Source organism: Rhinolophus sinicus, chromosome 17 (genome assembly GCF_057876585.1).
Source record: "Rhinolophus sinicus isolate RSI-liver-muscle chromosome 17, RSI-T2T, whole genome shotgun sequence".
Lineage (NCBI taxonomy): Eukaryota > Metazoa > Chordata > Mammalia > Chiroptera > Rhinolophidae > Rhinolophus > Rhinolophus sinicus.
Window position 1 is genome coordinate 47998340 of NC_142517.1, and position 20482 is coordinate 48018821.

Below are 20482 nucleotides of genomic sequence, written 5' to 3' on the forward strand. Positions count from 1 at the left end.
CACCTGAAATAGACCCTCTGTAGGTACAACCACACTAGTGCTTGGGGAAAGAACACCCTTATTTTACAGGCCAGAGATACTGCCAGAGTTTTCAGGAACTAGATACACATGAGTATTTAATTAACAGCGATTAAGTACCCACTCTGGGCCTTGTGGTAGATGCTTCTATTTAATTCTTTCTACAACCCCGTCATGAGAGAGGTATCATTATTCTCAGAGAGGTACAGTCTTTTCTGCAACATCACACAGCTGGTAGCAGAAAAAGGATCTGAACTCAGGTCTTGCTCGATGCTTTTTTTCACTACAGAAAAAGCTCAGTGCTTTTTTTCACTACAGAATAACTGCCAGATATACTGTTTTAAATGAAGGGGTTTTAGGAATGAATTGTGTACCTTATGGTTTTAGGAATGAATTACACCTTATGGTTTTAATTAGCACATTTTGCAAAGACAGAGAGCTAAGTAAAATTTAACCGACCAATTGCCAATTTAGTAGCATCTAGGAACCTGGAATCCTGCATCACCACTTCCTAGTTGAAATAAGGAAATGATGCTATTTCCAGGACCACAGCTGGAGTGGTTCCATGCTACCATGTATGTTTGCGAGAATAAACTCATTCTTGACAATATTATTGAATAGCTCTGATCTAAAGCTTTCTGGAAATTGAACGTACTGTGGGAAATGAGCTTAAGGTTATTTAACAAAGATTCAGGTGACTGAGACAGCCAGGAAATCTGGGAACCACTTATCTGTAAAATAATGAGTCTGAGGCTAGAGAAACCAAGGCCTAATGAGATAAAAATAACATGCTTAAGTTCTACACTAAACCTTAATTCCTATGTATCTAATTTAAAGCTAAATAGTAGTTAAATAATTCATGTAAGAGGAAATCCACGAAATGAGAAGCAGGGAAGACAACCCCCCCACCAGTCTGTGGTAGTCTTCTCTAAATACAGTCTGAGAAACAAATATGTACTGAGCACTTACTGAATGTAGAATATGGATATAATCATTCCCTTTGTCCCTTCTCTAAATAGGTGAGCGTGCTCACACTCTGAAAGTCCCCCAAGATTAAATAAAGCTCGTCACCTGCAGATAAGTACACTGCCATGAATTGCTCTTGACCCAGAATGTTCACTATGCTGGAGGAGAAGCTCCACAAAACATACATATTTGCTGCCATGTGAAACAAGGAGAAATGACTGAATGTTGACAGCAACATCGGAGAACACAGGACCTCTACAAGAGAAAGAAAAACAGTCTGGTAGTCGTGCAACACACAGACAGTAAAAATTCTCTATTTCAGATGTTTTTCATTATTAATATGAAACAAATCAAACATGGGAAACAAAAACAGAGGCAGTTAAAAGCCTAAATAAGTTGGTTTAAGAGCATTTTTCAAAGTGGTAAAAAGCTATCTGAAATCTCCTTCCTACTTGGTAAGCAACCAATAAAAACTGTCAGTTCAATGAAAGCAACTTGTCCTTATGGCAAAAGTTAGTTAGAAAACAATTTCAATTATAGATTAGAAATTGTATATGACAGTCTCCTCAAAGATGAAACTTGCAGTGATCACGAATCTTAAGTCATTAAAAACTGTTTAGATACCTACTGTGTGCAAGGCACACTGTAGGTACCTGGGAAACGGCAGTAAGAGAGTTGAGGTCCCTGTTCTCAAAGAGCTTATAGCCTATACTCCGATTTGGCTCGTAATTGTTGACAAGAATCATCCTTTTTATAGCATTTCTATTAATATAAAGCGTATTTCTTTCATATTATCTCTACTTCAAAATAAAAACACACAAGTTAGACTTACTTGAGGCTGGATTGGATGTGAAGTATCTGATCATTGCCCGCTGTAGAGAAGGTACTCTCCATAAACAGAATACAAAAACATTTGCAGCTATGATACCTACAAAATAAACATTTATAATTTAAGGAGGTACAAAATAAGAGCAAAGAAAGTCTTATCAAAAGTCCACCTGAATAAGATTTTCTACCACAATTATATAAGAGTATTATATACTTGGGGAGAAAAAGTAAGCTAAGAAAACTAAGTGAAATCAGTGCTTATAATTATCAAAACTGTCACGGGTTGGTGAAATCAGAGAATTCCTGGAAAATTGCAAATGCTCTAGGAGCTAACTTCCTTCACTCAGATCCGTATTTCACTTCTTCACAACAGTCTACTTTTCTCAATAAATAATCAGATCTATAATTATTGTGTGAAAATGGCCAAGCCAAAGAAGAAGTAATGTACAGAACTAGGTCCTTTGGCCAAGAGCAGAAAAGCCGTATGAAATCACTTCTTTTCCACAGGGAATGGTGTGCTTCTTAAACTTATGAAACATCTGCAGATTATCAGTGTAGATGAAGATCCATATGTCTGAGAAAAAGACTCATGAAATAAGAATTCAGGAATAATCTGGAAGAATTTTGCAATTGCTTCTGAAAATATGTTTACAAGTGGGAGTTGGGTGACTTTCATTTTCCTGCAAGAACTGATGTTACTAGAACCACTACTCAACTGAATATGATTATTTAATGATAGAATTAACTATTTAGTCACAAAATTGCTTTCTTGAAAACTACAAACTTTAAAAAATATATTACTTTTGGGGCAGCCGATGGCTCAGTTGGTTAGAGCGCGAGCTCTGAGCAGCGGGGTTGCCAGTTCGATTCCCACATGGGCCAGTGAGATGCGCCCCCCCCCCCCCCCCCCCCCCCCAGCTAAGACTTGAACAACAGCTCTCCCTGGAACTGGGCTGCAATGAAGTTGGAAGACTCGAAATTCCCAGTTTGAAAACTTACAACACAAAGCTACAGTACTCAAGACAGTATGGCAGAAGAATAAACGTACAGAATTGAGAGTCCAGAAGTACATCCATACGTCTATAGTCAATTGTTTTTTTACGGTGGTCCCAAGACAATTCAATGGGGAAAGAATAGTCTTTTCAACAAATAGTGCTGAGACAAGTGGATGTTCATGAGCACAAGAATGAATTTGGATCACTACCTCAAATTGTATACAAATATTAACTCAAAATTAATCAAAGATCTAAATGTAAGAATCTAAAAAATGTTAAAATAATAATAAATGTAAAAGCTAAAACTTTAAAATTCTTAGAAGAAAACAGGTGTAAATTTCTGTGACCTTGGATTAGGCCAGTTTCCTTGATATGGCATTTAAAACACAAGTAATGAAATAAGAAATAGATAAACTGCATCTCATCAAAATTAAAGATGTTTGTGCTTCAAAGAATACTGTTAAGATGTTATTCAAATGGCCAACAAGCATATGAAAAGATGTGCAACATCACGCACTAATCATCAGAGAAATACAAATCAAAACCACAATGTGTCACCTCACACCCACTAGGATGGCTACTATCCAAAAAAAAAAAAAAAGACAGAAAATAACAAGTGTTGTCAAAGATGTGGAGAAACTGGGACCTTGTGCACTGTTGATGGGATTGCAAAATGGAGCAACCACTATGAAAAACAGTATGAAGTTTCCTCAAAAAATTAAAAATAGAACTACCATAAAATCCAGCAATCCCATTTCTGGGTATTTATCCAAAAGAAATAACAGCAGGGTCTCAAAGAGCTATTTGCACCCCCATGTTCACAGCAGCACCACTTACAATAGCCAAGAAGTGAAAGCAACTCAAATGTCCATCGATGAATGAATGGATAAACAAAGTGTGATATATACACACAACAGAATAAATTATTCAGCCTTAAGAAGCAAGAAAATTCTGTCACATGCTACAACATGGATGAATCTTGAGGACGTTACGCTAAGTGACGTAAGTAAGCCAGTCAAAAAAGACAAGTGGTGTATGAGTCCACTTACGTGAGGTATCTAAAGTAGTCAAATAATAAAAACAAAGTGGCGTGCTGGTTACACAGGGCTGAGGAGAGGGGGCAAAGGAAATTGTTGTGTAATGAGTACAGAGTCTCAGCTTTACAAAACAGAGAATTCTGGAAATGTTTCTAACAATGTTAACATACTTAACACTGCCAGACCATACACTTTAAAATAGTTAAGACGGTACATTTTATGTTTTTTTAACCACAATTTTAAAAAAAGTTTAAAAATACCATGACTCAACAATTCCACTCCTAAATATATTAGCAAGAGAAATGAAAAACTATGTCCACACAAAAATGTACGCATGAAAGTCCACAGCACTATGATAATAGCCAAAAAAGTGGAAATAACTCAAATGTCCATCAACAGATGACCGGATAAACAAAATGTGACACAGCCATAAAATGGAATACTGTTTGCCATGAAAAGAACTGAAGTGCTGACACATGCCACTGCAAGAGTGAAACTTAAGAAATCAGTAATTTAGCCGACAGCTTGAGTCACCTCATAGTTTACTGCTCAGCTATTTTGTTTCTCCCCCTCATTACTTGATTTAATAACCCTGCTTTGTTCCCTTTCTCAAAGCTACACATCCTTTGCTAACCCAGTTAATCAGCAGAGCACTAATTGTAAAAAGGGATTCCTTAGCCCTCAGGCATCCAGGCACCGAATCCATTTTGCAACTCCTTTGCAGTCTTCACTGGTGACACATAAAGCCCCAGCCACCGTGGCCAAGTCCAGAGATAACATTGTCTTACACAGAACAGACCCTGGGAAGCGATGTCAGCGCTCGGACCTGCCTGACTCCCCCTTTCCTTGTTCTGCTTCTTCTTATGTCCCTATAAAACCTTCCGACCATTCTAGGAACGGAGAGGCCTCTAGACAGGAGTCTGCCATCCTCCCGGAATGCTGCCTCTGCAGATACCTGCTTTCCTTTCCACCAACCTCATCTCTCGATTATTGACTTTTTCAAGTGGCAGGCAGCTGGACCTTCGCACAGCTACCACCACTGCATGGGAGAACCTTTAAAACATTACACTAAGTGAAAGAAACAGCAACAAAGGCCACATAAGATGTGATTCCATTTGTATGAAATGTCCAGAACAGGCAAATCCATAGAGAAAGAAAATATATTAGTGGTTACTTAGGGCTGAGGGGAAGAAAGGAATGCGGAGTGACTGCTAATGCATGTGGGGTTTCTTTTGGGGATAATGAAAATGTTCTGGGACTAGATGATGATGATAATTGTACAACCTTGTGAGTATAAAAAGCACTGAATTATAAACTTTTAGATGGTGAATTTTATAAGTGAATTATATTTTCATTAAAACAAAACAACACTGATTTGGGAAGCACTGCTTGGTTCAGTGACCGCAGTCTGCTTTCCTCCTTAGGCCAAGGAAGGTGGTATAACCTCTTTTTCTCTCTTCCTAAAAAAGGACTCATTATCCCACTTGCAGTCCAACAGCTAAGTACAGGATTCCCTCTGTCTCTGAGGTGGGCCAATTCACCCTTGCACAGCTCCTCCACCTGAAGGAAGCCAGACCTGGCCAGTCCTGACACTTAGAAGCACACATATCCCAGCAGCCAAAGAACAGAGCTTAAGCGGCCCCTATCTCAGGTCCTGGGAACCACGGCTACACACACAGGACTGATGCATCAGCCTCACACAGCGGCCACAGTTTCCCTTCCCTGCAGTATCACACTAGTTAAGGATTGTCCCACAGTTTCCCGGAGTCAAAGGATATCCAGAGACACTACCCATCTTCCGTCTTCCTACTGGGATGTAGACAGTTCATAACTGATATGGGCAGATGGAAAGAATGAGGCAAATTCACAATGAGGGAGATAAAAACCTTTCTAATAATTACTAACCACCAAAAGGGGTTATTATTTCTCTGCACCCTTCCTGCAGATGGGACTATCTAACCTCTCCACGAGCTTTTAGAAATCAAAAAGTTGATTTTTTTAAAAATGACTTATTTAAACGATACATTGTTAGAGGATTTTAAATTGGTGTACACCTTCTTGACAATACAGAAAATTTTAAATGTACATACTCTTTGACCCAGCAACTCTATTTCCAATAACTTATCCTAAAAAAATATACTTGCAAAAGCGTGCCAAGTTCTATATATAAGGATATTCGCTGCAGTATTCTTTACAGAATTAAGATTAAAAACAACCCAAATACCTATCAACAGAAGACTTGTTATCACATTGTTCACCTACATGGACTACAAAGCCATTAAAAAGCATGAGCCTGGGCTCGCTTTGGCAGCACATAAAGAATGAGCCTGGGGTGCTAGTAATTTCCATTTCTTGATCTAGATGCTTGTCACATGGATGTGCTCAGCTTGTGAAAATCAGCTATGCATCTGACATTGCACATTCTCCTACATATATTACACTTCAATAAATTAAAACTAATGCAACAGATCTACTTGTATTAATATGAAATGTTCTTTAAAATATCCAGTGAAAAAAGTGAAAGTGCAAAGGAACATGTATTGCGTGCTACCATTTGTGTTTAAACCATACATAAAGACAGATATAAAAGACTATATACAAACAGATGCTTTGGAAGAATACATAAAGAACTAAAAAGGCAATGATTACGCAGACAGAAAATGAAGAGAACCAGAAGTCTACAAGAAGAGAGAAAAATGTATTTTTCACTGAAATATTCTTTTAACACTATCTAGGAGGTCACCGTGGACATTTCTTCGTTTTACAATGACAAACACGACAATGATCTCAGACTAATTATTTAACCTCTCTGAGCCTCATTACCCCATCTGAAAATGAGGCTATCTCTAACAGAGCTTTTATAATTAAGATTAATGACAAGGATGAATAACAGTACGTATGTATGTAAAGTACTTAGCATCGTACTTGAAACCTAGTTGGCACTCAAGCATTAATGTTGTTATTCTTTCCCCAGAAATAACTTGTCTGAACACTGGGAAGACAAAAGTTACAAGAAAAACAGTGATGGATTTTAAAAAATCAAGATTAACTAAAAGGTCAAGTGAAACATTGCCTTACCAGCAACTTCAGGAATAGGAAAGGAGACCTTAGTCTGGGAGGTATAGCTCAAAACCTTTGAAAGGTTTTGGGGAGAGAAAATTGCAACTAAAAAGTAAATTAATCCTGGTAGAAACAGAACAGCAACAAAAAAAGAACAGATTTTAGAGGTTGCGGCGGAAGAGTTGGGACCTGGGCCACAGCGTTGCCTCACTTTGGAGCTGACGACAGATCTGGACTAGTAATGAGCTGCGGCACAGTTTTCTCCAGATTTCTCTTCCCAGCCTCCTCCTCCCTGGCCCCGCCTCGATCAGACATAATGTGACAGGTCTTTCCTCTCAGCTTTACCTGAATCCCAACACAGCAAAGTCTGCATTCTGCCGAGCTAACAGGAGAACCTGGCAAGTCCTTCACAGGCATTCCCGAAAGCTGAAGAGGCAGGGGGACTCTCCCGGGGGTTGCTTGGGACATTCCGTACGGGCTGTAACGCCTTGCAGATGAAGACACTACAACAGGAGACTAGCTGAAATGTAAAAGCACCAGGGGCAAGTCTAACTTTAAAGGGTGCAACCCGATGCTCCCCCCTCATCCCATTAACACCAGGTGACCTTGTAAAAACTTTTTTTCAGAGCAATGTGAAGTTTGGGGAAATATGTCTGTGTAACAATAGACACTTGAGACAAAAAAAAAAATCCCCAAACCAACCAACCAAACAACTACAAAAAAAGGATTAAGACCAGTTTTCTAGCACTTCTTTATTAAGTGATTCCCAGGGACAGCTTGAGACAGAAGAGTCAAAAACTAAAAACTCCAAACCTGACATCAGCTCAAAGGAAGGAAGGTATTTTACCTCACCACTGGACTCCACCTCAATAATACAATAAATTACAGGTGTCCCTTATGGTTTCAAATGTTCTTATCCAAAGAGATATGAACTAAAGAGATATGAATAAATGAATAAATGTTGAGATATTGCTTGCTATCTCAAGCTCAGGAACCAAATGCATTTGGATAAAACATTTTGCTGTCTGAACTTGCAATACCCAAAATCTTGCACTCCAAATTAATGAACCCATTAGATTCAGATACCAAGAAATGTTTTCATAAAATGTTTGGTGTAATAGTGAGGAATCTTAACCCATTAGAGCTTTCATGCTGCCACTGCCTAGGTATAAATACTACAAATCAAAGCAGCACACTGGCCTCAGGTCAGTGGCTTCCTAAGGACTTGTCAACTTCTTTCAAAATACAAAAAGAAAAAAAAAAAGTCAGAGAACATCTATAATTCAAGGAAAAGAGTGGCACAGAGTGAATCTGTCACTCCATAAATCTATCCTCAATTAAAACCAGGACCTGAGCCACTTAGGGTCAGCCTAAGGGAAGCAATCAGGAGAGCCAAGCAAGGTAAGAACCGGCACTTCTGAAAAGTGCCAAGACATAACAGAAGTACAAGTTTATTAACCATGAGAATCTTAATATGTAGTTAATAAATTATTAAGCATCGCTAACAAGTATTGTGAAATTAAAATCACTGCTACCGGAATAATTACTTCCCACAAGAAAAGCCTGAAGTGACACTGAACAGATTCAAAGAACATTTCCTCAGCCTTCAAAAGTCACTTAGATAATCTGAAAATAATAATTTAAGATCTTTAGCATTTAAGATCACTGACATTTATGTGGTCTGAAGCACTTTACACTTAAGTTGCTGGTTAGATCACAATGTCTGTCTCTCTCCACTGCTGTGTTCTTCATGTCAAATGACTGATTTGACTAAAACATCTGGGCGAAAGAATTCTGATTTTAATTACATACCAACTTCTTTGAATAAACGATTCAAACTGGCATGACAAAGGTTATAAATTCTGATCCCAGGTTTCCTCAAGTGTTAAATGGCATAAAATCTTTACCATCTTCAAAGAACACTAAGGTATCAACTAATTTTGGGATACTCTGAAAATATCGAAGGAAATCAAAACTTTGCTATCCTAGGGCGGGCCCGGTGGCTCAGGCGGTTAGAGCTCCGTGCTCCTAACTCCGAAGGCTGCCGGTTTGATTCCCACATGGACCAGTGGGCTCTCAACCACAAGGTTGCCAGTTCAATTCCTCGACTCCCGCAAGGGATTGAGTTGCAGTGGGCAGCGCCCCTGCAACTAAAATTGAACACGGCACCTTGAGCTGAGCTGCCGCTGAGCTCCGGGATGGCTCAGTTGGTTGGAGCGTGTCCTCTCAACCACAAGGTTGCCGGTTCGACTCCCGCAAGGGATGGTGGGCTGTGCCCCCTGCAACTAGCAACGGCAACTGGACCTGGAGCTGAGCTGCACCCTCCACAACTAAGACTGAAAGGACAACAACTTGAAGCTGAACAGAACCCTCCACAACTAAGATTGAAAGGACAACAACTTGACTTGGAAAAAAGGCCTGGAAGTACACACTGTTCCCCAATAAAGTCCTGTTTCCCTTCAAAAAAAACAAAACAAAAAAAAAGCTTTGCTATCCTAAAGAAGTACTGTTAGTTTTGGTTACTTTCAGAAAACAGACAAAAATACCGTTAATCCCAATGAAAACAGACGTGCTATTACAGACCTATCCTGACGTTATGTTCATTAAGACCTCACCAACTAATCAATTCTACAGTATGGCAATATGTCTTTGAAAAATCTCAATCCTTTGATGCAAGATCCTATTCTATATTCATTCACTCAGCAGATTTTAACTGAGTGCCTTTACCATGTGCAAGTTAGGTGCTGGGCGCTGTGACAAAATGAAAAATCTCCTCCTGGTCCTCAAAGATGCTACATGTAAATTACAGAAGACAGGTTGTGTTATAAATGATTAAAAGGTGCAATGAGTTCAGAAAAAAGACACATTTCCTGTAGGAAGAAATGTCAGAACCGTAAGGTTGAAGAGCAGATCAGGTTCCAAAAAGGAAACAGAAAAATTGAATCCTCCCGACAGAGGAAACAGCCTGAACAAAGGTTAAGTACCCTTTCTCCACTTAGGCAGGTACAGAAAATTAAGAGAACCATTAAGTCTAACCATATTTGAGAGAAAGCAGTATTTTGCTATTTCCCTAGGAAAATGTTCTTTTCTATCTACACAGTGTTCAAGAACTTTCATATCCATTTCCCTAAGTTTCTCAAATAATTAAGTCCATAAGATATTACATAAGTGTTACACTGAAGAGTCAGATTTGTCTATTAAAATTTACAAAGAACAAAAATAAATTGTCATGATGATATGCATGGCATGTTTCTTACATTTAAAGAGGATTTCTATAAACAGCATGGTAAAGAGAAAATTGGCTTTAGAATGAGACAGATATGGGTTTTGAAATTCAGTTCTACTACTTACTAGCAATGTGACCTTCGAAAAGTTCCTTCTCTGAAAGCCAGTTTCCTTATCTGTAAAAAGGGAAATAACTAACCTGTAAGCAACCCTGTGAGGTAGGGAGAGAATGTGTATAAAGCATTCTGCATAAAGAAGGTACTTAATGTCCCCTTTAGTTTCTTTAGTAGGGGAAGTAATAATTATTCATAACCTATTTCACAAGTTAGGATTCTACAACAAAATTAGAAAATAACTGACCCAGAGCACCACGTATACCTTTACGCCATATTACTTTTTATACTGTTACATTAGCCTGAAGGTACAGAGACTCCCTATGTCTTCTAAACCACGGTCAGCATGGTACAAAAGCCATTGACTGTGACATACTGTACCTTTTCGTTTGATTTCTCTTCCCTTGAATGGCTAAAACGTGTAAGCTAACACAAACCTGTCACAGTCCGCTGGCCATCACTTAGGTTATTCCACCACTTGTTAATCTAAAACAGAAGGAAAATTGAGTATCACCATATGGTAAATACTTTCAGGCTAGGAAAATGAAAAGCCAGAAAGAAAATGCTTTGTGCATATAAAAACCACTGGTGGGACAACCGGATAGCTTAGTTGGTTAGAGCGGGAACTCTGAACAACAGGGTTGCCGGTTCGATTCCCACATGAGCCAGTGAGCTGCACCCTCCACAACTAGATTGAAGACAACGAGCTGCTGCTGAGCTGCCAGAGGGGCAGCCGGATGGCTCCGTTGGTTAGAGCACAGGCTCTCAACAACAAGGTGAGCTCTCAACAACAAGGTTGCCAGTTCAATTCCCACATGGGATGGTGGGCTGCACCCCATGCAACTAAGATTGAAAACGGAAACTGGACTTGGAGCCGAGCTGCGCCCTCCACAGCAAGATTGAAGGACGACTTGGAACTGATGGGCCCTGGAGAAACATGCTGTTTCCCAATATTTCCTAATAAAATTTACTTAAAAAAAGGGAAAAAAAACACTGCCAAATGTACAAAACATTAATATTTTACTCTATAAAGAAGATATTAAGTGCACTGATTTCACATCTACTGATTTAATGTTGCTATTAACTAAAACGCTTCATAAATCACCAGATTTCAAGAACGGTGATCACCTAGAACAGAGAAAGCCGTTTATCTTTACCTCCTTTCTGAAGTCTCCTTCTTTTTGTGGTCTTATGCTATCCAACCAATCAGCTTTTATACCATCAAAGTAACTCTGGACCCTGGATTTCAGTGATTCATATTGCCAAATAGCAGCTGATCCAAATGCACAGCCTGTAAACTACATAAAACATATAACAAAATAAATCTGAAAGAGAAACAGATCTATACATAGCTCCAAGAACAATATTTCATCTTCACTGTTTTTTAAAAACCATGGAAGGAATATCTGTCACAGTGAAACCTATTAGGTGAAAAGAACATTTAACTGTTTCCCATATTTTTAAACTTCACAGTACCCTGGGGCCTCTTTACATCTAGAAATTTTCAAAGTATCAACCTGAAATGTTATACCAAGTAAGAGGCCCCTAAGTGTTGTCTCCAGTGCTTACATAACTGAACAAGATTCTAACAACAATTATTTAATTCATGTACTCCTGTAGTCATTCATGACACCAGATACCCCGATCCTTTGTCAGCTCCCCCATTTGTTCTTAAAGGAGCTCAGACAGGACAAATAGTACTATACAGCACCACACCTGCAGCAAGATACGTAACTCCTAGTGATGGGAGCTCTTACCCCAACAGTAAAAAAAAAAGGCTTTACAAGAGTCCTTATAGGGTAGGGAGAAGGATAAAAGACCGTTTCTTCTACAGGTGGAATCAAAGCACTTCTCTTGTATGGTTCACCACTTGTTCCTGTGTCTGATCTTCGAGGTTCCACCTTCCTGGGTGCTTTTCTGAATCCACATTTTTGCTGAATAAAGAAGTTAAACCTATAGGGGGAAATAGCAGATTAGAAACAGAGATGCAGTTTGCAAACATCAACCTCTCCGAGCCTCCCTGCTTGGCCAGTACCATCACCATCTCAGTTTGTTTCACACCTGACAGCCCAAAAGAAACCAAAACTCCTAGTTCCAGGTAGAAGTCAAATCACTGAATTGTGCCTTCTGGAAAAGGAGAGACACAAACTACAGCAACTTTAGAGGGAACTTATTTGTGCAGTTACTGTGTATCAATCAACAAAATAATTTGTATCCATCCACCACACAGAGTTTGCAGTCCTGTAAAAAACTGGAGAACTCTAGGGGAGTGGGGAATGGGCAATAAAGGTGAAGGAGATTAGGAAGTACAAACTGCGTTATAAAATTAGTCACAGTGATGTAATGTACAACATAGAAAATATAGTCAGTAATACAGTAATTACGTATGGTGACATACGGCTGACTTGCAGTGATCACTTCGGAAGGTATATAAATGTCTAATCACTATGTTGTACCCCTGAAACTAATATAATATTGTATGTCAACTATGACTAAAAATAATTTTTAAATGAAAAAGCAAAATAAAGGAAAATGGATCTGAAAAAGAAAAAAAAGATGAAGAACTCCAAGTTGTCAGTTTGAATTAGCAGAGAATGACTTATTTTGTTTGAAGTTTTGTCAATTTTCAGAGCAAACATTTAAACATATTATCCTTGAAGTCACTCCAAATTCAAATAACTATTTCCTTTTATAAGTACTGACCATTAAAAAGTGATGGATTTTCCCCACCTATTTATTTCACTACCAGTTTGGGGGACACCCACCAAATGTTTTGCAAAGGGTTTTGTCTTTTGAGTCCCTATATAGCTCGCCCTCCTCCACACACCTCACACTATGATCACACCTGGGCGGCCAGCTCCTCTAAGCCTGCTCTCCCTGCTCTCAGATTCACTGTCCTGATGGCTTCCCTTTCTCTTCTATTCCTTAATGACAGATACGCTCAAAGGCTCCAATTGTTCCTTTACAGGATCCCCATTCAAACTCAACCCATATAAATTCCTGAAGCATTTCTTTTTCTTTTGTAAAACTGTAACTTCCCCAAAGTAGACAACATAGAGGCCCCTTCCTGTTTGTGCTCATTGTACTTTGTAAACATAGTGTCCTTCTAGACACAAAGCTCCTTGAAAGCAGAAATCAGACAGGCCTTCCCATCTTTGCAACCCAGCTCCTAAAACACTTTGGTCAAACAAACGAATAAATTCAGGAGAAGGTCCAAGATGGGAGAATAGGTAAATGCTATGTCTGCCTCATCCCATGATCACATTAAAATGGCAACTAAATTATAAGACAATCAACCTCGAGAAACACTTCAAAGACTAGCTGAACAGAACTCCTATAACTAAGGATATACGGAAGAGGCCACATTGAGACTGATAAACAAAACTAAACCATACAGCACTGGCATAGACAGATATATAGGCCAGTGGAACTGAATAGAGAGCCCGGAAATAAATCCACGTATATGTGGTCAACTGATCTTTTACGGGGTGATGAGAACATACAATGTGTATAGAGTCTCTTCAATAAGTGGTGTTGGGAAAACTGGATATCCACATGCAAAAAAAATGAAGTTGGGCCCTTATATCATACATAAATATTAATTCAAAATAGCTAAGAGACTTAAATGTGCAACCTAAAAATGGAAAAATCTTAGGAGAAAACATGGGGGCAAAGTTTCATGACGCTGGTCTTGGCAATGATTTCATGAATATGACACTAAAAGCACAGGCAACAAAAGCCAAAATAGCCAAGTGGGAGTACATCAAACTACAAAGCTTCTGCACAGCAAAAGAAACAATCAAGAGTGAAAATCCACCTATGGAACAGGAGAAAATATTTGAAAATGATAAACGAGTATCTAATAAAGGGTTAATTTCCAAACTATATAAGGAACTCTTAAAACTCAGTAACAAAAAAACTAATAACATGATTTCAAAAATGCTAAACACTTGAATAGACAAAGAATACATACAAATGGCCAACATGTATATGGAAAGATGTTCACCATTATTAATCGTGTCAATCAAAACCACAATATCTTCTCACACCTGTTGGATGACTATTAAAAAAAAAAGCCAACATTATTGAGAATGTGGAGAAATTGGAACCCTTGTACACTGCTGGTGGGAAGGCATCGGTTTTAACATTTTATTAAACCTACTATTATGTTACCCTTGGGGAAAAAACAAAATTCATTTCTGTGGCCTGAATGACTTCTAAGCAAGTAAATGATTCACATATATTTCTGTAGTCCTAACCTTAATTTTCTTGTTTTGTATTTCCAACTACATATTTACTTATTTCCACTTTGATATGCTCCCCATTACTTTAATATTCCAAATGGAACTCATCCACCTCTACAAACCGCCCCATTTTCTGACTTCCTTATTCTTTCAATGGGACCACAGTTCTCTCAATCACTGAGGTTAAAAATCCTGAAGTCATTTTGGAGTGCTCTCTCTCTTCTTTATTCTTACCATCCAATTAAAACCCAACTCTGTCAAATAAAAAATATTTCTTTTCATTCCTAGTGTAGTCTCTTACCTCGTGCCTTACTTAACAGCTTACTTAACTTCCAACATTTTGTTTTAACATGTTGCATGTTCTTCTTTCCTCGTATTACTCCTCCTCAAACATTCAATGGTTCCTCAAATGCCCTCTCAGAGGTCCAAAATGTCTCCCTAATTCCAATACAACTCCTTAGCTCATCCCATCTGGCCTAGAATATTCTACCGTTTCCTAACAGATCTCATTTGTTTCCAATACTGCCTAACTCCAATTCATCCTCCACATTTTACTAAGTACAAATATAATATCGTTTTCCTGCTTTAAACCCCCCAATCATTTTTATCACTCCATCAAAGTCAGCAATGCTACTCCCTTGTTCTGGTATACTTCCCTGTGTTAACTTCTTGTGCCCTTCAGAAATCAGTTCATTTACCTCCTCGTCCAGGAAGCCTTCCTTCTCTCTCCCAGGCAGGTGTCTCCTTTGTACTCCTAATTGAGATGAGTGTTAAGTGTATACTGAATGGAGTACATTTAGTATACACTTACATTCATCTCAATTATTGCCTGTGCCACAACGATTATCACTTTTGCATTTACTGTATCTCTACCACCAAGCCCAGTCCCTAACAAAGATCATTAATTATCTGTTAGATGGAGTCAAGAATGATTGTTAGTTTTATTCTGAATAATTTGAAGGGAAAAAAAAAAGAAAAGCTCTCTGCCTGCCCTGCCCATTTGCCTGAAAGGAGGATATAAACTTGTAAAGACACACCCACTCTCCCTTCTCTAACAGGAAGGACAGAAGTTAATCATGAGACAACTCTAAACCTTTAGGAGCCCAGAGAAGGCACCAGGGAATCTACATAACAAACTTTACTAATTAATCCTTATCTTCCATTAGTTCCCTCATATATTATCTTCCCACAATTTGCTGTCCTAGAAACTCAAAGTCCTTTGCCTTTGTCATTTTTCTAAAACTCTGTGGTTCTTTTGTTAAAATGCTATATAAGTCCAAATTCTAACCACCCCCTTGGGTTACTCAACACTGAGTACTCCCATGGGTATGCACAACGCATATGTTCATAAACTTGTTTTTCTCCTGTAATCCGTCTTTTGTCAGCCTAACTTACCGGGCCCCAGCAAATGAACCTAAGATTGGTAGAGGCAAAACAGCTTTTCCTCCCCTACACTACACATTAGAATTGCCTGGTGAGCTCTTAAAAATATAGACATACCTTCATTGTATTGTTTCACTTTATTGCATTCACAGATGTTGCATGTTTTACAAATTGAAGGCAAGACTCTCTACCAGCCAAAAATATTAAGACTCGCTTTATTGCAATATTATGGTGGTCTGGAACATAAACTGCAAGATTCCTGAGGTACGCTGTACTTACGTAGAAATACCACGGCTCCACTTCATACCAGTGAAATTAGAATCTCCAGGGGTGGGACTGAGGCATCAGTAATTTTTAAGAGCTCCCCAAAGTGATTCTCATGTGCAGCTAGAGTTGAGAAAAACCTCAGAGTACATACAAATCCCCTGGGGATCTTGTTAAAATCAGATTCTACTTCAATAGGTCTGGGGTGCGGTAAATCTTGAGATTCTGCATTTCTAAACCAGCTCCTAACTTATGGATTGACACACTATGCCCAGGAGGGTGGATTTGGCCCTCCAGCAAAGAATGGCTTTTGCATTTTTAAAGCATTGTTTACAAAAAAAGTCAAAGAATATGTGACAGAGAACATGTGAGTGGATGCAAAAATAAATGACTTCATAAGTGACTTATCTAAAATAAGATCAGTAAAAAAGTGAAACACAAAATGGAGACGGTCACTAGAGGTATATGAGTATAACACTCATGAAGACAGGCCTTTTAGCTTTGCTGCTTTGGTCTTGCCAATAACTAGCGATTCTTGCCAATGAAAGCAATCTCATGTGCTCAAACCGGGAAGCTCTCATGAATATTTCACTTACCATTAGCTATACAATTGTTATGGTTCAGTTTTTTAAAATATGATCCCATAACTTTTACATAGAAAAAGTCATATCTTATATTTGTTGGCTTAAGGGTGACTGAGGTAGGGTGACTTAAAAACCAGATTTGTTGTTAACAACGTGAGGATAAAAGCAATGTAACTCAGATATGTGCACAAATCAGCACTAACGTCTGTTACTAAAGATTCGTGTGAATAAACTGAGTAGAAATGGCCTAATGTAACAATGGAGACAAGATGTATCCAAGCATCCACACAAAAGGTTCATTTCACTTAAAGAAAATAAGATGCATTTGAAGTATTTAGGGGAGGGGGGAATTCTACATAAACTCTTGCATGCCAAAACTATTTTCTTAAAACCCATCCTGAGTTAACAGATGTTGAATTAAACAGGGAAAATAACTGAAAATACTTGATTTACTAGTTTGTCAAGTATTTTAACTAAATATAGGTTAAGACTGACATCCCAATCTAAAAAATTTAAGCTCCATGTAAGTGCTACAATCAACTATTTTCTTCTATTAGATAACGCCATACAACTGACAAATTATGCAGACTCTTTCAAGCCTAAACCATTTTTCAGAAGTGCTGACAGAAGTTTGATAATGGCAAAACTTCTACAGAGCCTAAGTGAGATGTTCCTTTTTCTGTAAAGGGCCAGATAGTAAATACTGTGTTTCCCCGAAAATACCTGGCCGGACAATCAGCTCTAAAGCATCTTTTAGAGCAAAAATTAATATAAGACCCAGTCTTATTTTATTATAAGACCGGGTCTAAAATAATAGAAGATAATACTGGGTCTTATATTAATTTTTGCTCCAAAAGACGCATTAAAGCTGATTGTCCGACCAGGTCTTATTTTTGGGGAAACACGGTACTGGGGTGCCAAAAAAATGTATACACATGACTTGTATTCATCTTTTGTTATCAGTATATATTGAGTATTACAACTTTAATACACAGTTTTTTCCTTCCTTAAAATCGTATATATGTTTTTGGCACCCTCTGTATTTCAGTCAATGTGAAGAACAACTTAAATCTGTTGCATATTATTTTGTTTTGCAACACTTTAAAATGTAAAAACTGCTTGGCTGGTGGGCTGCCTTGGGCCTGCTGTTTGCCCAACGTTTCTATCACCACCTGCAGTGCTAGTAAAAAATACAATTTCTTCAGGTCTATTACTTCAGAATAATGAATGGGCCCAGAACTCTGCTTTTTAACCGTATCTCTAACTTCATTCTTCTGCATACTGATTTCAGAAGCACAGGAAGTCAAAGCAAACCTAAGAGTGACATATGGTAACTCATGCTCCCTATTAAGTGCTTATTTCCAGAGGCAAGTAGGCATATATTCCACGTCAGCCTTACCTACCTACATCCCCTTGGGACGCACGCTTCTATGCAACCACAAAACTGTCGGTTTCAAACTACACAGAAATAGCAAACACTAAAAAATCAGATGCTAAATCAATATCACATCTTTCTTCGTTTGTTTTTTTTCAAATGGTCTCCAATTTTTACTGGCGGTTCCTCAATCGTTTTTCTTTTGCTTTCCCTTCCTAACGCATATCTTTACTATTTAATTTAATCCACTTGTTGCCATACTCATTTTTGTTCCCCCTCAAACATGCAATTTCAACTGGGATTTGGAGAAGACAATGGAATCAGGACTACTGAAATCTATCACCACCTCCACATGTCCCTTCTCATTCCCCATCTCCCCAGGAGTTTAAGAATGGTGCCTCACATTTCATGTTACAATGTATCATGAAGTTAAGGAACAGTTACAGTGTACCATGAAGTCAAGGTACAATGTATGCATGTTTTTCACAAATCCCTGAACTGATTCACCCAGAGCACTTATTAGAACTACAGGTTCTTCCACTCCGGGCTCCTTCTAAGGGTGGGGCCTGGGAAATAATACATTCTACAAACATTCCGGGTGATCCTGAAGATTAGATAATGACTCCACCACATTGGAGCCTCAATTATGTACCACCAGCTGGAGCCCCTGTTGTTAATAAACGCTCAAGTTCCTTGCTACTACCACCTATCCCGTGCATTCCAAGGCACAATCTAACCAAGTCAGAAATTGGGTGGAAACTATGGATTTAAAAAAACGGACAAAAAGCAGAGTCAAATACATATCAGAATCTTGGACAGTTGAGGGACTTCTCTCTTCTCTCAATTTAGAATTATTAAAATGCAAAAGCAGCAAATACTGCTAAACCACAGTCTTCATACAGCTTCTACTCAGGAAGACTAATTTTCTTTCCACATCATCTGCAATCCAAACATGCCACTGTCTCAATTCTTCAACAGAAAAGCGTCTCCTATGATTGCACGAGGCAAAAATGATATCCTCCTCTGACTCCATCTTTTGTTGAACATAAGTTTGATACAGGCTGACAGAAAATAAAATCTCAGCTCTACTATTCTACCGGTTGCGTAACAGTTTCACTTAAAAAATAAGTGTAGGGATGGGTGATAGGAGTGAGGAAGAATAAGAGGCACAAACTTCCAGGTATAAAACAAACAAGGCACGGGGATGTAACGCACAGCACAGGCATGTAGCCAGTAATATCTTAACTGTGTGCAGTGACTGATGGTTACTAGGCATATTGTTGTGATCGTGCTGTAAGGCAAACAAACGCAGAATCAGTGCTGTACACCTAGAACTAATATAATATTACATGTCAACTATACTTTTTTAAAAAACAAAACAAAACAAAAATGCTTCACGAATAATAAGATCAAAAACGTGTTTGTCGTGGGTCCAGTACCTTCCTCGCAGGGATACGAGGCGTGGCGCGCACTGAGCCCTCAGCTCAGTTCCCCTTCCCGTCAAGTCGCTCCCGATGGGAAAGGCGACTGCGGGGCTCCCGGCGCCGGGGCGGGGTGCGCGGCGGGAAGCGAGGGCCGGACGGAGGCGAGAGCACAGCGGGGGCGGGAGAGAGGAAGGGGCAGGTGAGGAGAGCGGGTGAGCCGGGCCTCCGCCCGAGGATGCGTGGCCGGAGCGAAGGGTCCGAGAGGCACGAAGCCGGCAGCGGTGGTCATTACCTGCGTCCGAGCAGCCGCGGCGGGGCTAGGGCCGCGGAAAGCTCCTCGTAACTGCGGCCGCCCCCGGGGGGCGCCCAGGCCTGGCCGCAGCCCCAACCTCTGTGCGCCCAGCCTCGCAACGCCATCTTCCCAACCTCTGCCCCACCATGGCCCGACCTTACCCACCCCTGCCACGGAACCACTTCCGGGGCGAAGGAAGAACCATAGAGCGCCGAGCAGCAGCCTGGAGCGCCACCGCGCGGCTGAGCCGAGGCCGGACCCCCCCCCCCCCCCCCCCCCCCCCCCGAGGGCCGCGGGCCGCGGGCCGCGCCGCCGCCGGGCCGACCATCCCCCGCATCCGTAAGCCGGGACCTGGGACAGGCATGGAGGAGCCTCCAACCCGTTTGCAGATGAGGCCCGGAGGGAATACTAGCATTTACTGAGTAATGCCCTGCACCAGGCACTTTCCCTAAAGTTATTGTATTAATCTCCCCCCTCCCCCGCCAAACCCTTGAGGTTGGTATTTTTACTGTTTTGCAGTGGCTCAGAGGTTCAGAAAGTGAGTGGAGGAAACAGCATTGCAACCCAAGATTTCTTAAATTACCACTCGGCTTTTCTGCGTCTCTCCATTTCATTATGACACTTAAAAGGATGTGCCTCATATCTTTAACAAAAAATCTAAGCATGAAATGAAA

The 20482-nt window shown here is 39.7% G+C and overlaps 1 protein-coding gene across 1 annotated transcript in view; it reads right to left on the minus strand.

Moving 5' to 3' along the window:
• Positions 1–19973, minus strand: part of PARL (presenilin associated rhomboid like) — a 28018-nt gene extending 8045 nt beyond the window's left edge. Inside the window, exons 1-6 of the mRNA XM_019735867.3 lie at positions 19809–19973; positions 12000–12195; positions 11400–11540; positions 10680–10728; positions 1817–1912; positions 1090–1239 (exon numbers count right to left, since the gene is read on the minus strand). Of these exons, the coding sequence (XP_019591426.1) occupies positions 1090–1239; positions 1817–1912; positions 10680–10728; positions 11400–11540; positions 12000–12195; positions 19809–19933 (757 nt within the window). The 5' untranslated portion in view covers positions 19934–19973. The remainder of the gene's footprint in view (positions 1–1089; positions 1240–1816; positions 1913–10679; positions 10729–11399; positions 11541–11999; positions 12196–19808) is intronic.
• Between the last annotated feature and the right edge of the window lie 509 nt (positions 19974–20482).